The sequence below is a fragment of the Clupea harengus genome, chromosome 6 (genome assembly GCF_900700415.2).
Source record: "Clupea harengus chromosome 6, Ch_v2.0.2, whole genome shotgun sequence".
In the NCBI taxonomy this organism is placed as follows: Eukaryota; Metazoa; Chordata; class Actinopteri; order Clupeiformes; family Clupeidae; genus Clupea; species Clupea harengus.
In genome coordinates, this window is record NC_045157.1 from 15,289,326 (window position 1) to 15,312,795 (window position 23,470).

Here is a 23,470-nt window from a genome sequence, read left to right on the forward strand (position 1 = left end):
CTAGATTTAGTAACACACTGACACACTGTAATTAGATGGCATTCAATGAAACGCATTCACCAAGGACAGTAGATTCCTTTCTTTTCACACCCCTCAATGGACTGTTAGATTTAGTACTGGGAAAACACGGGGAGGTCCCACAAAGAACTTTGCTTTGAAATGGCTGAAGATGTCTCATACAGTTTTGAAATATCATGCTTTAGGAACACCATTAACAATATAGAGATGCTTTAAGAATAAATAGCAGTGCTTGTCCCGAAAACCCTGTGTATCTCATGTGACTTAATAATTAATATCTGTAGATGGGGGATGAGATTAGTTGAAAATATACCATGCTGCTATGATAAAGATAAAGGAGACTGGTACTCTTGGCCTTGCCAGTAAATGCATGCAGACAAAGCAGAAACAATTCTGTGATTTTACCACAAGTGTTCTCAGTATTGATGACATTGTACAGCCTGGGAATGTCCATACATACCTTTTATGTCGGACGCTGTGGAATTCAAATCAGAGCTCATAAATACCTTGTCAAGCCATTTGAGCTGAGGCAGCAAGTAATATTTTATTTACTCTTACAAGTTTGAATTATTCAGCCATTTATCAAACGGCATACAAACCGACACAGAATTCTGCGACGTCATGCATTTTTCATAGCTGGCTCCCTAACTTGCTTCTTGCCAAGGACACCGAGCTTCGGTAGCATTAACATAGACCTGGATGTGTAGTGCAAGCACAGAAGTGCAGCCTTACCACACTTTCCCACCATTCTCAACTTAGTAGTGTGTTCCGCAAAAGTCGCATTGAAAGTCAAACACTGCCCCTGTGTGGTCAAATGTTGTAATAGCATGCGTTTAATGTGCTTCAGAAATAGCGTGGTTCAGAAAAGACCAACATCTTTGTGGTAATTTATCATGTGCTGTAGGCTTGTTATAAGCACACTTGTGCATACTTGCGGATGCTCATTTCCAAATCATTTTTAGTTACATTATTCCATGCGTCTCTTCTGAGGTAGTGTTCTCGTGTACTTCCTTGTTTGCTGATATGTTCCTTCCTTGTTGTATGATACGTGTGCATGTGTGTGTGTGTGTGTGTGTTGATCACTGACTAAGCTAGCTAAGTATATCATGTTTCTAAAAATGACTATCATTTCCAGACAAAATCACCAGTGCAGGTCTGAACAGTTTGTTAGAGATGGAGGCCGTCATTCACAGGAGGAACCCTAGAGAACACGGATATTGATTTTATACATTTATCTCCTTCCTTCCTCCTTCATCTGGAAAGATAAGCTGTATGATAAGATCAGAATACCATTCACTTATCAAAGGCATATCTGTTATGTTAAGTGACCTGTGCCCTCAGTAAGCTTTCCCGGATCAGTGTCATTACTTTTTTATTGCGCTGCAAGAGATAATCAGAACAATAATTTATTTGTGTAATCATTAAAAGGTAAACAGTCGATGAATAGTCAACCACATTCAGCATTAGTCCCCCTGGTCCCATAAATAATGAACTAACTAAAGAACATACAAAGGTGTTCACTAAAAGAAATCTTTTGAATATGAAACAGATATATATATATAATTACACTTATATATAACAAATAAAGACTTTTTCTGTACCGATTTCTGCATGTAATGAAAAGGTGAAAATCACATGATTACAATCAACAAGTGGTTATGAATTGCTCTTCACCCCCAGCTGTTCAGAATAGAAGCATAGCTCCTGAGCCCCCCAGAATATAACACCGTTGCTAGGACTTGGAGGCAGGGCTTCTTAGTCATACAACAAACACAGCAACTCCTCACGAAATTTCCAAAGAAGGCAAGCCCGATTCCAGCGAATTGTACAACAAACAATGACATCCACTCTGTTAAAACATTCTCACATTCCGCGTCAAGCAGGATGCTTGTGCTGTGCGCCGTAAAACAACAGAGACATTCTTTTGTCGTGCCAAATCAGAAGTCCATGCCCACAGAAGCAGAAGGCCAAGGAGTGCAACAAGCTTCAGGCCCGCAAGATCCTGCTTTCATCATGGCTTTCCAGTGCAGGAGAAAAGCTTTGATGGCCAGGCAATAAACACACACACACACACACACACACACAAACACACACACACACACACACACACACACACACACACACACACGTGACAGGCAGCAGTCTGTTTTCTGTGTTATGCAACTGCAACTGGCTGTTACTTGAAGCCGCAGAATCATTGCCTCAGGTGTGGGTGTGTGTGTGTGTGCGTGTGTGTGTGTGTGTGTGTGTGTGTGTGTGTGTGTGTGTGTGTGTGTGTGAGGGTGAGAGTATGCATCCATAACATCCGTCTGATGGTTATGTGGCATTCCTCTTTCTCCTCAGGGGACTCTGCAAACCAGGCACCTTCAGCTCACTGTACTGGGCCTGCAAACACAGGATGAGAAACCTGTAAAGGAGTCTGGACATCCGTATTGTAGTAGCACAGGGTAAATATGGGAGACAAGCAGACACTGCCACCAAATAAACAGAACAAACAGGAGGAGTGAAGTGTTTGCTGAAGGCAGTGGAAAACATAGCCAGAGGGGAGAAGAGCTCCTTGAGGCACTGGGCTGTGCTATGAACACACTCAGGCGGTGAATTGTCCACCGTCCAGGCAGATCTACGCTCATGAAAACATCACGCTGCCCAAGTCTTAAATGGCGCAACGATGACTGCGTGTGTGTGTGCATGTGTGTGAGAGAGAGAAAGAGAGAGAGAATGTATGTTTGTGTGTGTGTGTGTGTGCGTGTGCTTGTGCTTGTGCGTGTGCGTGTGCGTGTGCGTGTGCGTGTGCGTGTGTGTGCTGTCAGCTTAGAGAGATGCAGTGTCTTACCTTCTGGACATCTGAAGGCACCCGCGAGAGGAAGTCCACGACTTCATTGTTTTCAATGGCATAAGGTTTCCGTATCTTTTTGGTAAATTTGTTAATACCTAAAATAAAACAAAAGCCACAGATCCATTTCAAATAAACATAATATGGACTATATAAGGTAAACAGCAACACAGCAAAATGATCTCCTGCGTGGGAGAAATAGGTCGTGTAAGCATTAAATAAAATGGTTCACCACCATTTGGAGGAAGCATAGTTTGTATGTTAGGTTTCAGTCCCAAAATAAACAGTGGGTTATAACATATTTCAATCTCCATCAGCATGGGAGAAAAAAAGATAGAAAGTTGTTGAAAATGACTTTACCCCATATTAAAATAATGTAGCGCACTGGAATGAAGTAGGTTAGTACTGTTGCAACAGCCAGGACCAGAAAGGCCAAATTGGACAGGAATGGCACTGACCAGTTGAAAGTGCTGTGTAAAAAGCATACAGAGAGAGAGACAGGGAGAGAGAAAGAGAGATAGACAGAGAGAGAAAAAGAGAGAGAGGCAGAGAGAGAGTTAACACATGGGTAAATGCAAAGAGGCAAAGACAGTATGCAGTATGACAATCGATGCTGACCATCTTTAGAGCTCCATATAAGGTTAATTGAGACAGCTAATCTTTCACCTGTTAAAGTCATTCACTGATACTCTAATATCTCAGCACAGTAGCTGCCCAAATAAAATTCAGAGATCTCAGGCCAAAATCAATATTATGTTCTATAAAAGGTTGATGTACTTTCCCCGTAAATCTTCTTGGTCTCGGTCACAACAAAGCCTTTCATTTTATTATTTTTTCACACTTTAAATCACATCAGTATGACTGAATGGAGGACAAGGCCTTAAGTGAGGCCTATGTAGGCGCTTCAAGGAACAGCCCACTAGTGTCAACCCCAGCCACAAAAGTCCTCCATTGCTTAAGCTGCTTTCTCACTTCCCACCCCAATAACCACAGGGCTGTTTAAAGTTGAGACACTTACAGTACCTTTATTCTCAAGAGACGCACACACAGACTTACTTTTTAATTCGTTCGCCAAAGCTTGCTACTTCCTCCAGAATGTTCTGAACGGTGATGACGATATCTTGAACCATGTGGATTTTTTCCATCAGTCCTTTCTTCTCTGACTCCTGTGAAAAGGATCCGATTCTCGATCAAGACAAGACACTTTCAATGTGGCATACAACAATCATGGCTTGATTTGATTAGATTTTACTGATATGCAATGAGACATGAACACTGAGGTCCACACCGTCCAAACCTCCCAAAAGGCCTGCAGAGCAAAAGTGATGGCTCAGTTCAAATACCTTTTCATCATCGTCTTCATCATCCCCCAGGTCCATACTATCCTATAGAGATAGCAATTGGATCAGTTTTAATCAACATAACTACAATATATAACAGGCGGCATGATCCCATGTCATAATATGCACCAATAACAATGCAATATATAAAAAAATAAATGCAAATATTGAATTGACTATGTCAAACACGTGTCCCCACATCTCGCGGCATAGGTGTGTCTCTAGGCTCACGTAACAGGAGACGCCTGGAGTTTATCCTTTTCTAAGCCTACGGCTACAGCATCTGTGTCAGTGAACAAAAGGCAAACAGTGGAGGGTGGGGCCAAAGTTATGCTGTTCACACATACTTTTGTAGAGCGCCTACGGAGCCAAAGAATGCTAGAGCTGGGGCTTTGCAGCAGCGTCAGTAGACAGAGGGTGCGCTGGATGACGAAGCGATACTTACCAAGTCCTGACTGGCTCTCTCCGAGGCTATCTGGAGGTAGTTCCTCGCGAGTAGTAGCACCAGGTAGAGAGGAAGCATGTAGAACTCCCAGTACCACACCGTCAGCACAAACACCTAACACCAAGGAGAGTGAAGTCAAATCACTGTCGATATTAAACAACATATCAGACGTCTTCATTATAAATACGCATTATTACACAAACAGTGCCTGGAGCACTTTCCAATATAAATACAGTGAAACTCGTTCAATAGGCTCACCACTGGTGACTTAGTAATATCAAGTCAAGTGAAAATCAAGTAAGCTAAAGTGCCCATGAGCCTTTCCTAAAGGCAGAGAGAGACGACCCTACCGTGAAGGCAATGATGCTCCGCTGGAAGTTCTCCCACTGAAAGCAGCTTTTGATGTACTGATGGGTGCTCAGGATCGCCCGCAAGAGGTTCCGCACGCGAAGGACGTTTCGAGAAAGCACCTACACAACACATAGTCAGTCGGAAACAATGTCCTTTTCATCCTGAAAAGTGTATCAACCCTTAGCATTTATCCTGGACATGGCTGGCAAAACTGCATTTCTACCACACGGTATGGATATTGCATGTACACAAAGTGTGGTTTTAATTTTGAAAAACCTTTTTGGAAAATTTGGCATTGTCCTCCTGGAATTTCTTTGCTTTTGGGTTGAACGTTCTGATACCGGCTTTAACCTAGTAACAAAAAAAAAAAGACCGTCAACTTTTAAATACTTCAATGTTGTGATGTTAAATTGAATAGGTACAGTTATCAAGTCAAGGTATTCTCACACTTCTCAATAATAATGATATATATATGTGTGTGTGTGTGTGTGTGTGTGTGTGTGTGTTTACTGGTTTCCTTCATGTATTGACAGATGGATTATTCTGAGAAGATATACAGACACACATCCAAGCTTACACTGCCATTGTTTTGCACTCACAGGATTAAAGAAAACTTGCAGCTCTAGTAATATCGCCCCCTTTGATGGTCTGCCTAAATCATCTTTCCTTAATGCACGGGAAATCTGTTGACCATTGTGAACCTGCAGGAGAAATCCACAATCACCAACACACAATCAGTAAGCAAACAATGGCAGTCAAGAGAGCATGAAGATAAGGGGCCCTAGTTTGAGGGCGAAAACAGCTGGTGGAAATGGCACTGCATGCGCACTGTTGCACAAAAAAAGGGACAAGCTTCAGAGAGAGCGGTAAAGGTGTGGTCAAAGACAAAGTGGTCGGAAGCCGGGCCAAAGTTCATTAGTGAACGTTTTTGTTAAAGCCGACCAATGGCATTGTCGAGCAATCCCTTTTAACTGAATGTGTCAGGCGAGATTGCAATGGAGGAAGTTGGCAATATGACTTGAGAGTGTTCGCCAGGAGCGCTTTTCCAAGGACTAAACCGTAGTGCTTCTTCTGTTGTTCAAAACACCTACATTTGTTGACGCATATCGTAGCTTGTCAGACCTGTTTTAGAATGCCCTTGCCACATCGCTTTGAACTGACAATTATATTGTTAATCATGGTATGTGATTTTGAGCCTGTGAAAAGAGAAAGAGTTTTTTGATCACTTAGATTCCACGACAAGTTAGTCTTATTTTTTTTTCGAGATCAAAAAAGCCCCTCTCACGTCCATTCTGGAGAGTTTATTTACACCTAGAATGTAAAATTGAAGTTGCATCTTGTGACTTGTAGGAGCAGATCTTGTAGACTACTTTCACTCCTTTTCCCAATAACCTGAGATTGACCTAATAATAAGATCATTATTTTGCATCACCACACCGGTGATGCAAAATAATGATCTTATTATTAGGTCAATCTCAGGTCACAATGGTATTCAATGTTAATTAGATTGAAATGTTATCCTTTACATGCCTCTTTTACTTAGCATTATTCTGTAGGATGCATCCAGAACCCTGCAGAACTGAACAGGTGAGTGAAAGCCTGTTTAGCTGAGCATTAGAACAAAAGGAGAGAGTAGACATATAAATGTACTCATTTATGTAACATAAGGTTACTATTTATGTCATGGAAGACATTTGTTCACTACCGACTGGGCATTTAATTCAAGCCGGACAAATTAGACTACCTCTTTCCAGACGCTTGAGTCTTTCAAGATGTTTAATGTTTTCAAATAAAAAAGTTTTTCTTTTTTAAAAGCCTGCCTGGACATGAGTTAACTTAGAGGGTATCTGAGATAGATTAAATGCATTAACCCATAAAACAGGTTTGTTCCTGCTTCCTTGCTAATACAGAAATATTTAGGCATAATGCGCCACTCTTCCAATAAAGCGAACGTGACATTTTTTGCTAGATAGATCAATCAGACTTGGGCAGTAATGGTTTGTGATTGGTGCATGCAAATGTTCCCTGTCAGAGAACAATATGTAACCACGCCTATATCCACAATCCACGCCTCAGCAGAAAGTTTAATTTATCGCTGGAGTTTAAAACAACCCGCCAGTTTTCGCCATCAAACTACGGCCAATGGAGTCCTTGTCACCATTTCATTGTGTTATTTGTTGAATTGATTACAGAGATATGAATACAGGCCTGATTCCCTGATTGAGCGTTATCATTTATAACATACCGAGAGCAAAGGAATGGCCACTTTTCCAAGGAAGTCTGGTGCCTTGTCCCCGTCCTCATCAAAGACGGTCACCTCCAGGACGTCATGAATATCTTTGATGGGGCTGGAAAAATACATGCATGTACCTATCAACACCAAAGAACCTAAAGCAGTTTAATGTTCGATATAATACAACTTTAAAAAGTTAAACTGAATTGTGAGATTGTGGTGCTACGCACAGTGTGAATACTTTATTCCACTCTGGATTGAGTGTCTTGTAGATAGTGTGTGTTTGGAGCCGGTCATTCCCCAGTTCTAACACACAGAAAGGATCACTCTTCCCTGTGCAAAAATACAAAAGCAAACATCCTCAGCGTTGAATCAAATCCGATAGATTCTTTAAGAAAGAAGCTTAACCATCACATAAGAAATCACCTCACCATTTAGATCTGCAGCCAGAAGATCTGTGGCCTTGATGACTTTGACCTGCAGGAAGCCCACATCCCTCATGTCTCTCAGAGAGTTCCCGAGGGCCTACAGAGTGAGACACACAAGACAGCAGAACTGTTTTGTCACCTAACTGAGACGGCACTAAAATAAACAGAACCTTAGAGGTGCACTCTATAAAACAGACCAGAAGAGATCTTAAGGTTCTTACATTAAACCTTATTTCTAGAAACCACAGGGATAAGACTCACATATCTGTCGTGCACATTCTCCCTCTCGTGTAGATCCTCTAGGGGCGCTGCGTCCAGGTCGGACACAGACACCCCGCTGCACACGTTCATCGTGACCAGGAAGAGAATGCGGCCTCTTCCTTGGTTCAGCGGCCGAGTGAACGTCTGTGGTTGGTTGACTGGGAGACCAGACAGGTCCACCTCACACCTGCACAGCACAGAAAGAAAGGCAAGGCAGAGGCCAAATGCTGTTGGGTTAGGGTTGTGGCTGTGAGCGTCTCAGTGTGACATTTTTTATCATAGTTCTGTGTGAATGATACTAAATTATATTAAAACACGGATACACGTTCACACCCACCCACCCACACACACACACCTCACACACTCTCTCACACACACTCTCTCACACACACACACACACACACACACACACACACACACACACACACACACACACACACATACACACATGTCTCAACCTTCTAGGTACGTTGCGCACCATTACCCAAGGGTAACTGTGGGAAGGTCAGGTGATGCCCACACACAGAGCTTGCCTTTATCCTGGCACTTATTCAATGCTTTCTCCAAAGCAGCCCACAGCAGACAGCATGTACTGTACAAGTACTCCCTGAACACTAAACCCATAAATATGGTATTGCCTGCATTGTGATGTCAGAGGTGCTTAGATTAGCTTTTCATGAACTCTGCTGCAGAACAGAAGGGTGAACTCAGACTCACATTCCATAACATTCCTCATATTTACGACCCTCTTTTGACCACACTTCCACTTCCAGCATGCATGGTCCATCTGGGAACTGGTTGAAGTCGAATCTTTCTCTCCATTGTGGATTGGCTTTTTTGCCTTGGCTCTGAAGAAATGGCATAAGGAGGTATGTAATGTGCAATGATCAAAAACACATCATCTGAACACATCATCAGATCAGATCGCATCAAATCAATTATGACTCAACAAAAATGTGTCTTGAAAAGGTCCCAGGCTAATACAATAAATCACAACATTCTCTGATCCTTCCTCGACCGTCAAGGAGACAGTCGAGGAGACACAGCAAGCTGACAATCAACCTTTCACGCTGCTGTACCTTGCTCTTGTATTTCTGTTCTCCAAGCCTGAAGCGCGCAAACACATCTCCCGGGCCGGCCTCGGGCAGATCCTGGCCCTCCACCAGCGTGATGCTCCACACGCCGCTCCACAGCTGGCTCTTCTTCAGGGTGTCCGACAGGCGCTTGTTCTGCAGGGACATCCCCGACTGGACGACAGGGAAACAGCAGGTCAGCCAAAGTCACCACAAAGTCACCTTCATCGTATGCTATGCTAATTCATTACAGTTTCTGGTCACACACTGCTAGTAATGGTGGGTTGGTTAGTGAAGGGGATATGGTAAATAGGAACTTACAAAAGTCTACGTGAGTTTCAAAGTCTAAAGTCAGTGTTTACCCTTATGCTTTTTTTCGTCTTTGACGTCCACTTCTACGTGGGTGTATGGATGAGGGAGTCAAAACCAACAAGTTTAGTCAGTAGGAAAGAAGACATGCAAGTCAAGTCACAGTGAGGTTAGACACTTTGAACAGAGCCAAAGAAGCGGTCCTTACTCCATTCCTCTTGCCATCTCCATCCCGCAAAGACAAGCAGATGTCTATGAGAATCACACCCATGTTCTCCTCAAGACTGTTGGGGTCATTCAGGTTCAAAACTAGTTGGTGCGTTCTGGGTAAGAGAAAGAGGCCAATGAGTGACAAAATACTCTCACATAGCTGACACTTCAATTCTCAACAAGTTCTCAGTGAAATGTTTCTCAGTGAAATGTTTGTCAATTAAATGTTTCTCAGTGTTTTTCTGAGTAGGTTTTCTACGTACTTCTCAAGTTCAACTTCACCCAAGGCGACACTGCTGGACCCCATGAAGTCGTCTGTAGTCAGGTCCCGATCGTAAACCTGAGTTAGACCATTGGAGAAGGCTTCGTAAATACATAATGTTAAAGCCATACAGTACATGCTACACTGCGGTCACTACATTGCTGACGTATAGTACCTTACCACACAAGCCCTTACCTTAACAAAAAGTTTCTGCTCCAAGTCGGGGACAGGAAAGGCGAACGACTCATTCCAAATGGGATTCAAGTTTTTGTAAACAACTTTGCTTTTGTAAAGTGTTTTCCCATCCAATTTAAATTTCACGTAGGGGTCACTTGTACCTGTGAATACATAAGACAGGTTTCAGCTGAAGTCTTCAAAGCCATTAAGCTTCCCAAACACATTATAATACAGCAAACAAACTGCTTGTTGTTGTTGTTGTTGTTAATTATGGCTTGAAAACTGGTTTACTCAGTCAACTACGGCAGAGCGAACCCTGCTAAGAGGATGTGGTTAGTTATCTACATCTGAATCCAAAAGTGTGGACATGGTGGTTTCCTGAAATACAGACATTGAATGCACTCCAGAAACTGAAGACATGAGAAACATGAGAAACACTGTTAACAAATAACAAATATAACAAATATTCAGTGCAGAAGTTGTAAGCCTTGTAAGCCTAAGTAAGATTTGCCCTCTCCTGTACTTACAGCCAACAGATGTCACTGTTTCACCTCTATCCTAGCTAACTATTATTTCCATTTTTCCCTCTCTTGCCCCTTTAATATTACATTCCTATTTAACATTAACTTTCACAAACACTTAAATCCCAATGGTGATTTGAATATAGTATGGAAATGTACTGAATACACATTAAGTCCCACTATACAAAACTGAAATTGTTATTCACAGTCATAAGATCTTCATAGAATGGGGGGACATGAGGTGTTACATATCAATATGCAGACTGCTAACTGCATATGTTTCAACAGTTTACTCACAAAATGTAAGTACATGGTAGGTGATATAGAAATTCCATCATTAAAGAACATCAGACAAAATGTCCCACATTTTCTTTCACTTTGTTTGCATGATTTTATTTATTTATTTTATCTAATATGACAATAAAGCTGCAAGCAGCGATGAGGGAGCCAAGCAGCCCAGCAGGAAGAGTTGCCATGGAAACTTGATATCACTACATCGAGGGCATGGCTGTAATGGTGCGTTCCATTTACTTCGGAAGTTGGAACTCGGAGCTGGGAATGACATTACATCCAAGTTGATGCAGTTCCAGTAACAAGTTGGAAAACAAATGCCGTACCAATTGTTATCAGATGTTAGCAATACCAGTTGATATCAATGCATTTTGCGGTATTTTGCGCATTCAAAAATCTATGACGGGAGCAAGCAAAGCAAGTTATCGCAAAGATGACCCGTGAACTCTGCAAACTGAACAAAAGGAGCGACTGCAGAGCAACAACGACATCAGACATCATATACGGACACTCTTAATTTTGGCTCATCAACATCGGATCCCCCCCCCCCCCCGCACAACCCTTTTTCCCAAGGACTGGTAACTTCGATAACTGGGCATTTACAGCATACTCACTACATGGCTAAGCATAAGACTGTTTTACCTTTGCCAGTGTACATGCATTGATTTGTTGTGTTCACTGAATGTGTTTGAATGTGAATGTGAATTATGTTTATTTGGTGGCTGGCTAGGCCACACCATACAGGTGTTATTGTTAGTTATGATTCCCAGAAACATAGGGTCTTGCATGCATTACTAACCATTTCCCCCTTCTGACTTGGCACCATGGATTACACATACATTGGCCTTACCATGGCCACACACGCAAAGAGAACACTCAAACGTCACCCTTCACATAGGCTCGTTCTTTTTTCCATCTCACATGTATGTTCATGAACGTGCACACACATGCACACGGAACTACGGTGAACGAACAAAGGCACAAACAAACACATTCTTTCTGGCCCGCACACTCAAGCACACAAGCTTGCACACAAGCTCGCACACACACACACACACACACACACACACACACACACACACACACTTCCTCTCTTTCAAACACAAACACTCCCCTTTAGTTCATTAGTTAGATACATTTAGTTAAATTACATATTGTGTGTTCTTCTTTCTGATAATTTTGTGAATAAATGCTTTAATTGTATACGCTTGTCTATTTAATGTTGCACAAAAATGAATGCTGCCACCCTCTTCTATTAAGAACTCCAAAGACCTTCAACCTTTACTTGCTATTAATAGGGTAACTTTGGTTGTAGTCATTCATTTCATTATTAATCAAAATTCCAAATTGATAGTTTAATATATTTTATGAGACTGATATATTAGCTTGATTTATGAGACTGATTGGCGCTGTTGTCAGGATAATACAAATGTTATGTTGGTGACCCTCGTAGAGACAGCATTAGTATTCATGCACAATTGCACCTTAATTTATTCAGAGCGTGCTCACCAAGGTAAAGTACCTACATTATTTTGGTGCCCGTGTGAGGCTGGTACCAATTGTACCAATGCAGACATGAAAGAGTGTACCAAATTTCAAAACGTTTTACCATACGGTTCTAGGGGCTACCGTAGACTCCAATGAAAGAAGAAAGAAGATGAATAAGAAAAGGTAGACAATTGCTGCTTGGCCCCCAATTACTAGAACCACATTACAGTAAGTGTTCCATGGGTGTGGTCTGGAACAGGTTTAAATATGCCTCACTGGAATGCTGTCCAGATAGCACAATGTGCCACACCTCTGTTCAGAATGAGACATCATTAGACTGGAACGATTAATTATAAGTGAAGAGTGTGGTCTTGAAGGGAGACAGACAGGATTCTTGTGCATAAATGTTCACATATTTCCTGGTTCACCTTGAGAACATAAGCCTAAGTAAATTAAGAAGTCTTACCACAGCGATCTCTGATGACCAGATTCTTTCCTTCTTTGAGGTTGATGTTGAGGAGGTAAGTCTTCTCGGGGGGGTCCAGCCCCTCACGTCCTACATCTGGGAACTGAGGAGGTTCAGAACTAGTCAGTAACATGTCACTGTTCTCCAAAAGACTCTTACTTAGCCACAAAGAAAATGTCTTTGCATTGCAACTAAACCCAGATGATTTCCAAGTTAGTATTGACAAGCATAATTGATATTTATCTTCAGTCATAAGACCGGAACAATACGGCCCCCTGTCATGCTCCCATTTAATCCTCTTGGTAATTTCAATCAGACATCACTAGACCCAAATGCATCTGAGAGCTGCTATGCAAAGAAGAATACATGTTCATTCTGTACAGCATCTGTCGCCTAGTGCTACAAATACAAATTAAATCATGATGTTGCAAAGTCATCAAAGGGAAAGCACTGACAATTAGTCTACTTTACACCATGAAAGTAGCCATTCTAACTCTGAATTACATTTACTGTAAATTCACTGCATCAAGTAGTTATACATTTCTTACACAGAATCACACAAACTACAACAGTCACTACTCACTATGTCTGTTCATCAATCAAGGACTACTTGATTAATTCTACTAGAGAATTTTTTCCCAAATACTTACACTATTATTATCAATGTCCTTAACTGTCTGCATCTCTTGGCCATTGTTTTCTAACGGGTTCTGTAAAAACAGGTGCATGGTGAGTACTGGTCGATATGGACGCAGCCTTACACCTCAATGTTTTCCATGCATCTTGCTGAAATTGAGATTCTTTGCAGGTCAACTACCTATTGATTAATCCAGAGGGGTGGGCGGCACACTTCTAAACATGAACCATGGGATATGAGTCTTAATGTGCTTATTAAAAAATTCCTCCGCAGCAGCAGGACAGAGGGAATGTTAAGCCATAGGTGTAAAACGCAGCACACCTAAGTACATGAAAGCACTTGGAACCACAAGGTTAAGTGATTGAAAAATGTATCTTTTAAAGAGGATGGCTCATCTAAAGAGGGGTCATTAAAGTTTTATAACTGAATGACACGTACATTTGAGAAGTAAGAATTTGAGAACTGACTGCACGTGTTCAAACAGCATAAAGCATCAGATTACAATGAAAGACAGAAGTACAGAAGCCGGACAGCAGCTGGTCAGAGGAACAACCAACTTGCTCAACCAGCCCTTCATCACGGGACTTGCTCAATTTGACTACTTGTGTATTGACGGAGATCACCCTTCAGATCATGTGACAGTCCCCAAACAAAGCCATGCAATACAATCCATCCGCAAACATTTACATGTAAACATAAGCCTCTATCCTTAAAGCCAGTCTCAGCCCAAGCCTCATTTGTGTAATGAAGCCATACCAGTGCGCTATCATTAATTATGACATGGACCTACCACTGTGACACACACACACACACACACACACACACACACACACACACACACACATAACTCTCTCTCACAAGCACACATGCTCTCCCTGTCTCTCAAACAGATACATAACCGATGCACACACACACACACACACACAGACACACACACACACACACACACACACGCAGACAAACATACACATATAAACACACACACACACACACACACACACACACACACACACACATAACTCTCTCTCACAAGCACACATGCTCTCCCTGTCTCTCAAACAGATACATAACCGATGCACACACACACACACACACAGACACACACACACACACACACACGCAGACAAACATACACATATAAACACACACACACACACACACACACACATAACTCTCTCTCACAAGCACACATGCTCTCCCTGTCTCTCAAACAGATACATAACCGATGCACACACACACACACACACACACACACACAGACACACACACACACACACACACACACGCAGACAAACATACACACACAAACACATACTTTCTCTCACAAATACAAAGGTGTGGCTACTCAATAACAAGACTAATGCTGTAATTCAATTGTAATGAAGAAAACTCATTATCCACAAATAACTGTTAATAAAAGTCTTGTTATTTATTTATGGAGTTAGAATAGTTAAAAAATTCACAAATAAATTTCACACGATTCACAAATACATGCTACGCAATTCTCAAATGTATTCCCTGATTCACGTGTAAATGTCACATGATTCACAGATGTAAACGCTGTTACATTTTTTTACAAAGTGAGGAATGTGCATCTACAAACTGCTTGCAATTTGTAAACATCCCTGCGTTTATTTGTGGATTTTTGATTTACAGGTGGCCTAGTTACACCAAAAGTGGAACTCCCCCTCATGATGGAACGTAACACTTGGATTTTAAAACCAGACCTGTTATGTTGTAAAATAAAAATATATTGTCTTAAGTCTAACTTGATTGATTTGACTGTGTGGGCTGCCTGTATTCTACAGTTTTTTAGTCCAATCATTTTCACTCTTGTCTCAATACCATGCCTACTTTTTCAAAACTCTTCACACAGTGCACTTCACAGACACACACCTCAGCACATCAGTTAACCTTTGGTGCAAAATGCACTACAACCACCCAAACACTTAATACTTCACCCAAAAGTGACTCATGCTAACATAACTATAGCATATGCAACTACTTTATCACTCAATGTACAATTAACTAAAAAACACAGACAAAATGCATATATTATGTGTTGCTGTATCCTCTATTTTTGCACAGTTTAGTGTTGCATCGCAAAAGAAAAGAAAAACCTATGAAACAACAACAAAACTCAATGCTACATTATCTGTGGTATACTATAGTACAAAAAAAGTGTCCTTTTCTTTCCCAGGACAGTAAGTGAAACAACAACACATGAGACTACCACTAGAAGTGTCCTGCAGCCCTAATGCTGATCCGTGGTGACATTTTTAATGAACTTCACATTTACAGTACCGCAACATTCTCCCTTGCCTTGAATCTTCGGAAAAAATCTTTAGCACATCTTATCCACCCCTAAAATTCCCCATATTCCACAAATATTTGTTAAGACAAGCTGTAGTTCATGACACCAAGAACAAACTTTTTTGATATGTTGGTTTGCCTGTCACAATACTGTAAATACAACTTTTGAGTTCGGCAAATTGACCATGTGTGGTCAGTGGTACAGTGGTTAGTGTTGATGAATAACAAGCAGCTGACCTGGCTTCAATTCCTGAGCAATGCAAGATGGTATTGTAAGTCACTTTGGATAAAAGTTTGTTGTAGTTGTGTTTTTGGGTCACTTTGTCTTATTGATAGCCCATGACTTACATATACAGCAGTAATAGTGGGAAAATCTCTTCAGCGACAACTAAATCTATATTTTCCCTTCAAACATGCACATTTCAGTGCAAATGCTGTACTGCACCACTTTTGTATAGTTGTATAGTGTAGTTGGTAACAAGGCTGCAAACAAACAAAACAAAGCAGAAAACTGAATATATTTCCAGCAAAAATGATAGAATAATCTGCCTTGTTTCAAGTGTATAATTTCATTTGTCTGTGAAAATACAGCATCTTTCCATCTACAATGATCAAAATGTTGTCCCGTTTTGAACTGAAAGTTAAATGTTTTGAACATAGTATCTAAATGTCGGTGGTCATTGAATGCATTTTGTATCTAAGCAAAGGAAAAGTATCCACAGTTTAGTTCACATAGTCTACCGATATGATGAATTGAAGTGTTTTGGAAAAGTGGACATGGTATTGAGACAAGTGTAAAAATGATTGGAAAAAAATATAGTTTCACTTTCCCTAACGTTGCGAGATGTGGCATTTGACCAATTTGGGTTGTTCAAATATTTCAAATATTCATAGTTCAGGCGTGTGCAATCACATGTGACAAGGGTTTTAACAAACTAAACAAGTTATATTCCCGCTTGGTGGGCAGCTACCAGATGCCATTGAAACACAGATTCCTCTTTGTGTAATCAGTTGTATGATGTTCGTTATGGTGTAGTAGTCCACATAACTGGACACAGCACAGATGTAACGCAGTGTGGTCACATTCAATCATACCTTTAATAATTTATGCTAACACCATATTTAATAGCCACACCTAGCATAGAAGATATAGCATTGTTTCAGCTCTTGGTCTCTCTCTCACTCTCTCTCTCTCTCTCTCTCTCTCACACACACACACACACACACACACACACACACACACACACACACACACACACATACACACACACACACACACACACACACACAGGAAAGCACTCTTACCTCACTCTTCTCCTCTGACATTTCCACAGTGGGCAACTCTGTGCTGAGCAAGACCGCATGCTCCTTCATCACCTGCCCATTCTGGTCCAGTGGCTCCTGCGTCTCCTTCCGCTCCAGGGAGACCCGCTCCTCCGGATATGGATGTGTGCTGCTGATCACCTCCGTGGAGGCCCATGCTGTGGGCTGGGGCGCATCCACCACATCGTGCTCAGCAGAGGCAGCAGCAACACCCACCCTGACGGGGGTGCTGGGGTGGCTGCGGTACGGCAGGTTCAGTTCGGAGGACTGCAGGCTAGAGTCCATTGTCCTGGAAGACGGTCGCAGGTACCTGATATCCGGCACAGAGGCACTCATCCTCTGGTCCAGCATGCCCTCCTGGCGTACCTCTGGCTTGCCGAGGTGCTTGCGACCGGCCCTCATGTAGTGGAGGAAGGGCTTGGCCCTCTGTTTCAGGTTGCCAAATACATTCTTCTTTGGCTCCATAGTGTGGAGGGGGGGGGGGGGTTAGAGGAAAGGCCGGGTGTGATCTGACACCTCTCCGACCCGACTGTCACAGATACCCGGCAGAGAAAGGAACACACCTGGAAGTATTATGAGAAACTTGTTACTTATAACTGCTCAGAAACTAATGGCTAATTAGCATCATAAACATGCTGCAGCTACTGGTTTCTATAGGGTGCGCTTACTCAAGGAGCTCAACATGTGAGCGGTAGCAAACCCCAGTGGCATAAAGACAGACATGAGTCCAATAGTGTAATAAATGGCTCTGTATCTAACAACTCATGAAGTTCATAACTAAATTGAAGACCACTGTATAAGCCTCTATTTCCCTGTCCCTTCACCTAAGCCAGCCTCTAACATCAGAGCCGTAGCCAATATGTGCCGTATGACTCATCTAAATAATGTCCCAGAGATATTACACAGTGCACAGCTCATGTGAAGTCATTATGAAATACAAGAAATTCCCATAGCGAAAATTAAATGAAGCATTCAGCTGCTGGCCTTGATAACAGTGCCACAGGAGAGAGGGATAGAGAGAGAGTCACATGTGTGGGCTTGCTGAGATCTCTGAAATACCTCTACAAATCAAAACCCGTTCAGTCGCAATCAAATGGTTTGCCACAATAGAGAAGACAGTTTCTGTGAAATCTCTCAACCATTTCACTTGACTACAAACAAACGTTTGGAAGAATGGTGCAGGATTGTGGTGAGTGACCAGGTGTCAACCTCAGTAATAATATTGGTGTACCCCAGGGGTCAGTATTGGGGCCGATCCTGTTTAGCATGTACATTAATGATTTACCATCAGTGTGTCCATGTATTAATGTTCAAATGTATGCAGATGGCACTGTTCTTTATACACATGCAAAAACCAAAGAACAGGCTGCCACTAAACTAACTGCAGCATTGGTCCATGTCTCTGACTGGCTAAAAACGTCATTCCTACACTTGAACACAAATAAAACAGTCTGTATGTTCTTCTCCAAGAAATCATCAAATGCACAGCACCCTGATGTTTTTATTGAAGGAGAAAAGCTCACAGTTGTATCTGATTTTAAATATCTGGGGATCATTTTAGATTGCAATTTAACATTTAAAAAACATGTCAAAAAGGTGGCCAATACCATTAAATTTAACTTGGCTAATTTTAGACATGCAAGGCCATACTTAACTACAGAGGCAGCCAAACTTTTTATGCATGCCATGATCTTTTCTCACATCTCGTACTGTTACACAAGCTGGTCACAAGCAAGTACAACAACTCTGAAATCAATAGAGACCCTCTACAAGCAGACCTTAAAAACTCTAGACCAGAAACCTATCAGCTATCACCACTGCCATATAACAACAAAGCATAACTTATTCAAATTTGACAGTTTCTTACAGTTTTTGGATGATTTTTGAAATATTACATTGGCTGGCACCTCCACCATTGAATGAGTTTATAAAGCTGAAGGATGGCAATGGCTGGGCAACTAGGGCAGTCACCAGGGGAGACTGTGTTATACAGTATAGACACAGTACGTTTGTATGGACAGTCTTCTCAGTACGCGCCTCTAATTACTGGAATACCCTCCCTACTGATGTAAGAGAGTGCGCCAGTTTTTCAGTGTTCAAAAACAAACAAGAAATGGATACAAAATAACACAACCTGCAACCATAATTAGGCCACTGCATTACTCACACCGTAACTTCCTTTTATACCTTTTATGTCTGTCTGGTTTTTACAATTTGTTATCTTAACTTTACTGTTTTGTCAAACTGTTATTTACCTTGTATGTCTGTCTGGTTTTTACAATTTGTTATCTTAACTACACTTTATTGTCAAACTGTTGTTTATCTTTTTTTTGTATTATTATTTATTTCTGTCTCTCTCTGTCATGTCCTGCCAAGGGACAACGGATGAAAACTAGCTAACCTAGCTAATTCCGATTTATTTAAATTTTTTGGAAATGTTTATCAATGTACACTGTCCCTTTTCAAATAAACGCATAAATAAAAATAAACAAAAATATACTGGATGTTAACTATTGATAGTCACTTAAAATTTCTGAACTTATGAAGTCGGACAGTTTGAAAACTATGGAGACCACAGTGAATGCACTGAATGTAGGTTTGGCAGAGCAAGGATGACATGCTTGTACTGTGTCCAGATATAAAATACCACAAAAACACTCTGTTCCCTCTGAAATATCTCATGATGAGTTCTTGTGTTTTCACAATCAAAACAGATTTGTGAAACAAGATTCTCTGACTCGTTTTCATGCAAAAGACTCTGTAGTATGTAACGCATGTATTAAGTATTAATACATTATAATACATGAGAAGCCACTGGTGTTCTTTAGAATAATTGAAATGGCAAATGTGCATCACTCCAAACTAGAAGGGCACTCAGAGAGTGCAGATCTCCACCAACAGGCCAAATGTCCTTTCTCGCAATGTTATAGAAAGGCCCGGATCCACACCAAATTGTTATGGGGTCTTGCCTGGCCCATGCTACACCTTTGCACTAAGTGTCATGACAATGGGGCTGGTATTTTTTGGCGTAATCAAGCTTTTCCTGTCTGACCTGCACATTCAGATTGATCCAGCTCACAAGTGCATGGGAATGAGATAAAAAAAAGGAGAAAAAAAGGAAATGAACAAACAGCACGAGGACGAGTCGCAATGACAAATTACAGTGGGAGTAATCCCTTAAGCTGCACTCAGGAAGGCTGTCCTGACGAGCATCCATTATCTGAATGTGTCGGCAGTGCATTCTCCACTACCTAGGCACCGCACCTGTGCAAAAACACAAACACACACACACTCTGAACCACCTGGGCAGCGAACCTCCCCGATTCAAAAAATTCTTTGCAGAGGCATAAGCTTCTTACAGGTTTAGAAATTGTTGACATGTCCTGTGTCCCTGCCACTGACCCTATCAAAATGTCCTCAGCTGTTGATTTGAAATGGAACGGCGCAGCTGCGACTGTGTGTTTGCTTGTGTGTGTTGTATTCAATGCGGAAGATACAAAAACTAGGTAAGCCTATATGAATTGGCACACTGGCATCAAAGAACAAAGAATAGGATGCTGAAGTGAGCCATATGCTGGAAGTGCGTAGTCTTCCCTCCCTGTTTTCAGAGATAAAGCTTAATCCAGGAATTCAGAGCTGTGTGGCCTGACCCGAATATGACGATTGGATTAAGGCAGACTAAAATGTTTTGAAAGGAGTGGGTGAGATGGTAGAAAAGCAATGTATTGCTGACAAAAAAAGATGCGCTGATCTGGAGACACAGTCAACAATGTCTGTGCATATGCAAGGCACGTGCAGACACACACACACACACACACACGCACACACACACACACACAAATACTCCTTCTGTCTCTCACACACACTCATAAATATAGAGTAAAAATATATCTACAATAAATACGTCCATGCCCACCAATGTTTGAAATAAGAAATGTAATATTAAGACACCAATACAGATACTATTACATTACAATGGCATAGCTTAGCCACCTTATTACCTTATCATTTTATCTCCATTTTATCTCTATCTTACATGGGGTGACAGCAGTCTTTGTAGATGTATCGATAAATGCTTGGTCAAACACAGCCGCTGAACAATTATTAACTTCATCTCAAAGTCCTCAAATGACGAGGTCGCCAGAATAAGAGATTTGATCTGTGTTGGGGGTGGGGATGGCTAACCTCTCATCATACAAACCCAGGGCTATCATAACCATTTGCCAGATCACACCGGCTGCTAATCCTTGGTTAAATCATGGTGTCCATTCAGTGTCTAAAGCACGGTTGGCTGAGGGGTTAGCAGGCAGTGGAGAAGTGTGTTTGGGGGGTGATGTGTACGTCTGTGTGTGTGTGTGTGTGTGTGTTGAGGGGGGTCTGTCTCATCTGTAGACCTACTAAGTCAACACATGCAAACTGCCATGGGATAAGAATTGCTTCACAGCCACGTAAGAACAAATATACAGAGGACGGTCAATCACGTGTCTATACATTTCATCCTCCTGAACTAAAAATCCTAGTTTTTACTTACTGTTATGAGGTGTTACTCTGTTTTAATGTTTAATGCAACCAACTTTCCTCTAGAACTAAAGCTAGGCCAACCTAAGATGAACTCACTGTTTTAGACCTATTCATTGCTCTTTAAAAACGACCCTGGACCTGGACAGCAAGTCTAACTCTGGCAGTAGGCTACAAGAGCAATAAACTCAGACACAGGAGAAAGGCAAGTCCGTACAGTCCACCCACACATTACGTTTCACCATGTTTAAGCTGCAACTTCCACAATACATTACCTTAGAAACCTGTCCACAACAATGAAGTTCGAGCTCTATAGTAGCCTATGCCAAATAAATCTAAAAGGTCATTGACCCTTTACTCGATAAATGATCAAATGTCATTAGTGAGGGAACAATAACAATGATAGAGCAACGGTTGTTAAAATGCCACGAGGGAACATTAATTTCAAGCAAACACTTCCTAAAGTGGTCCGTTGATTAATTATCTTGCCGTCACACTCTCAAACATATTTCACTAAAGTCTTGAACTGTATCTCAGTCAGTCACTATTCAGTCCCAACGACTTCCACAACACTTCAAGATCGGTTTCATAACGTCAGATAGTCTACCTAAAACAGAAAGTCATCAACACTTCTATGAATTCAATTTATTATTGTAAATTATGACATTACTTTAGACTGAATTACAGGCTTAAATAGGTTCAAAAGAAGCTGTAGGCTATTCTGTAAAGTAGGACACGCGCATTGTCCGAATACAACAGGTAAGTCACATTTCGCTCTCACCTGGGTCGGCAAGTTAGGCTACTTTGTTTCAAGTGGCAAATTCCCGTCTTATATTACGTATAGGCTAATACAAATATTTATAGACATACCTTGTCCCCTTCGATTAAATCATATCCAGGACGTAGTCTTGTCTCCTTTCATACCGGGCAGTTTTGAAAAAGCCTGAACAAACATCTGTACACAGTGGTGTCGCCCAAACTAGACTTCCTCAAGTGAGACGAAACGATAGATGGATTAAAGGGTGGTGGTAACCGCGGGTGCCGCGCATGTTTGGCCGATATAAAACAATTAAACGGCATGCAGGCTACTGACAGCTCCAGTTCGCATTGGATACATTACATTTGACAGATTTTCTTTTCAATGATAAAGTTTTGAGTTTTGCCCCTTTCTTGCACTTCAACTCAGAAGGTAGCCTAGTGATAAAGTGGGTTTCCCGAAAAGCCGAAGCAGCCCGTCCAAAGAACAACCAATTAGAAAAGATAAACTCGTTTACCTGTTTGTCATATGTCGTTCGCTGAAAAACTCCATGGCCAAAAACTACCTCCGACAATAATTACAAACGTCAAAATGTTTATCGAAATACAACCTACATAGGCGAATCTATGCTGCCCCGTGTTTACTCCAGACATTTGTTTATGCCACCTGCTGGTTAAAGACACGACCAACAAAGTAAATGTCAGCACAATTATTGGTCAATTCTATGGTCTTTATACCATAACGTCTCCCTCATGCTCATAATGTGAATTTGACAGGTTTGTCAGATATACAAAAATCAGAATCATTTAGCATCAATTAATCAATACCTTTTCTTGTCTGTGTTTGCTTTCATATGATTAATACCCGAGCATGGTGTTCTGTCTATATCGATTTTGTTAATGGATTGTAGTGGACTATACCTTCCCTTTAATGCCACAGCGAAAAAAGTATGAGAGCACTCCTGTCATTGATGTTGGTAAACATCAGGCTCCACCTCCTGTATTTCTCATACTGAGTGGCCCAAACAGCAGGGAAGCTCCCTATGACATAGTAACACGAACAACCAGTGGTGTAGTCCAGGGTTTACGCAGGTATACGGAGTATACCCACTTATTTTTCAGTCAGCATTGCGTATAGTACCACTTCTCAAAACAGGGCGTTTATCCTGTGCTGTATGGGCTGCTTAAAAAAATGCAAAATTAAGAGTATACCCACT

General features: G+C 41.4%; 1 protein-coding gene across 3 annotated transcripts; it reads right to left on the reverse strand.

The window, feature by feature from the left end:
• Positions 1-1,373: 1,373 nt before the first annotated feature.
• mctp2b (multiple C2 domains, transmembrane 2b) lies at positions 1,374-22,496 on the reverse strand. 3 transcript variants are annotated; one of them, XM_031569158.2, is made up of 23 exons: positions 22,368-22,496; positions 16,962-17,542; positions 13,357-13,416; positions 12,707-12,809; positions 9,959-10,101; positions 9,765-9,841; positions 9,500-9,614; positions 9,345-9,377; positions 8,989-9,156; positions 8,627-8,757; positions 7,910-8,096; positions 7,652-7,745; positions 7,451-7,553; positions 7,233-7,335; positions 5,587-5,688; positions 5,264-5,338; positions 4,987-5,106; positions 4,637-4,750; positions 4,195-4,236; positions 3,908-4,017; positions 3,212-3,321; positions 2,852-2,949; positions 1,374-2,403 (listed from the first exon to the last, which is right to left on the reverse strand). In XM_031569158.2, exons 2-23 carry the CDS (start codon positions 17,442-17,444, stop codon positions 2,335-2,337), a joined length of 2,640 nt encoding a protein of 879 aa, XP_031425018.1. In that variant the 5' UTR covers positions 17,445-17,542; positions 22,368-22,496; the 3' UTR covers positions 1,374-2,334. The 3 variants fall into 3 exon arrangements, with proteins under 3 accessions (XP_031425018.1, XP_031425020.1, XP_031425019.1); XM_031569160.2 differs by lacking the exon at positions 13,357-13,416; XM_031569159.2 differs by lacking the exon at positions 9,345-9,377.
• Between the last annotated feature and the right edge of the window lie 974 nt (positions 22,497-23,470).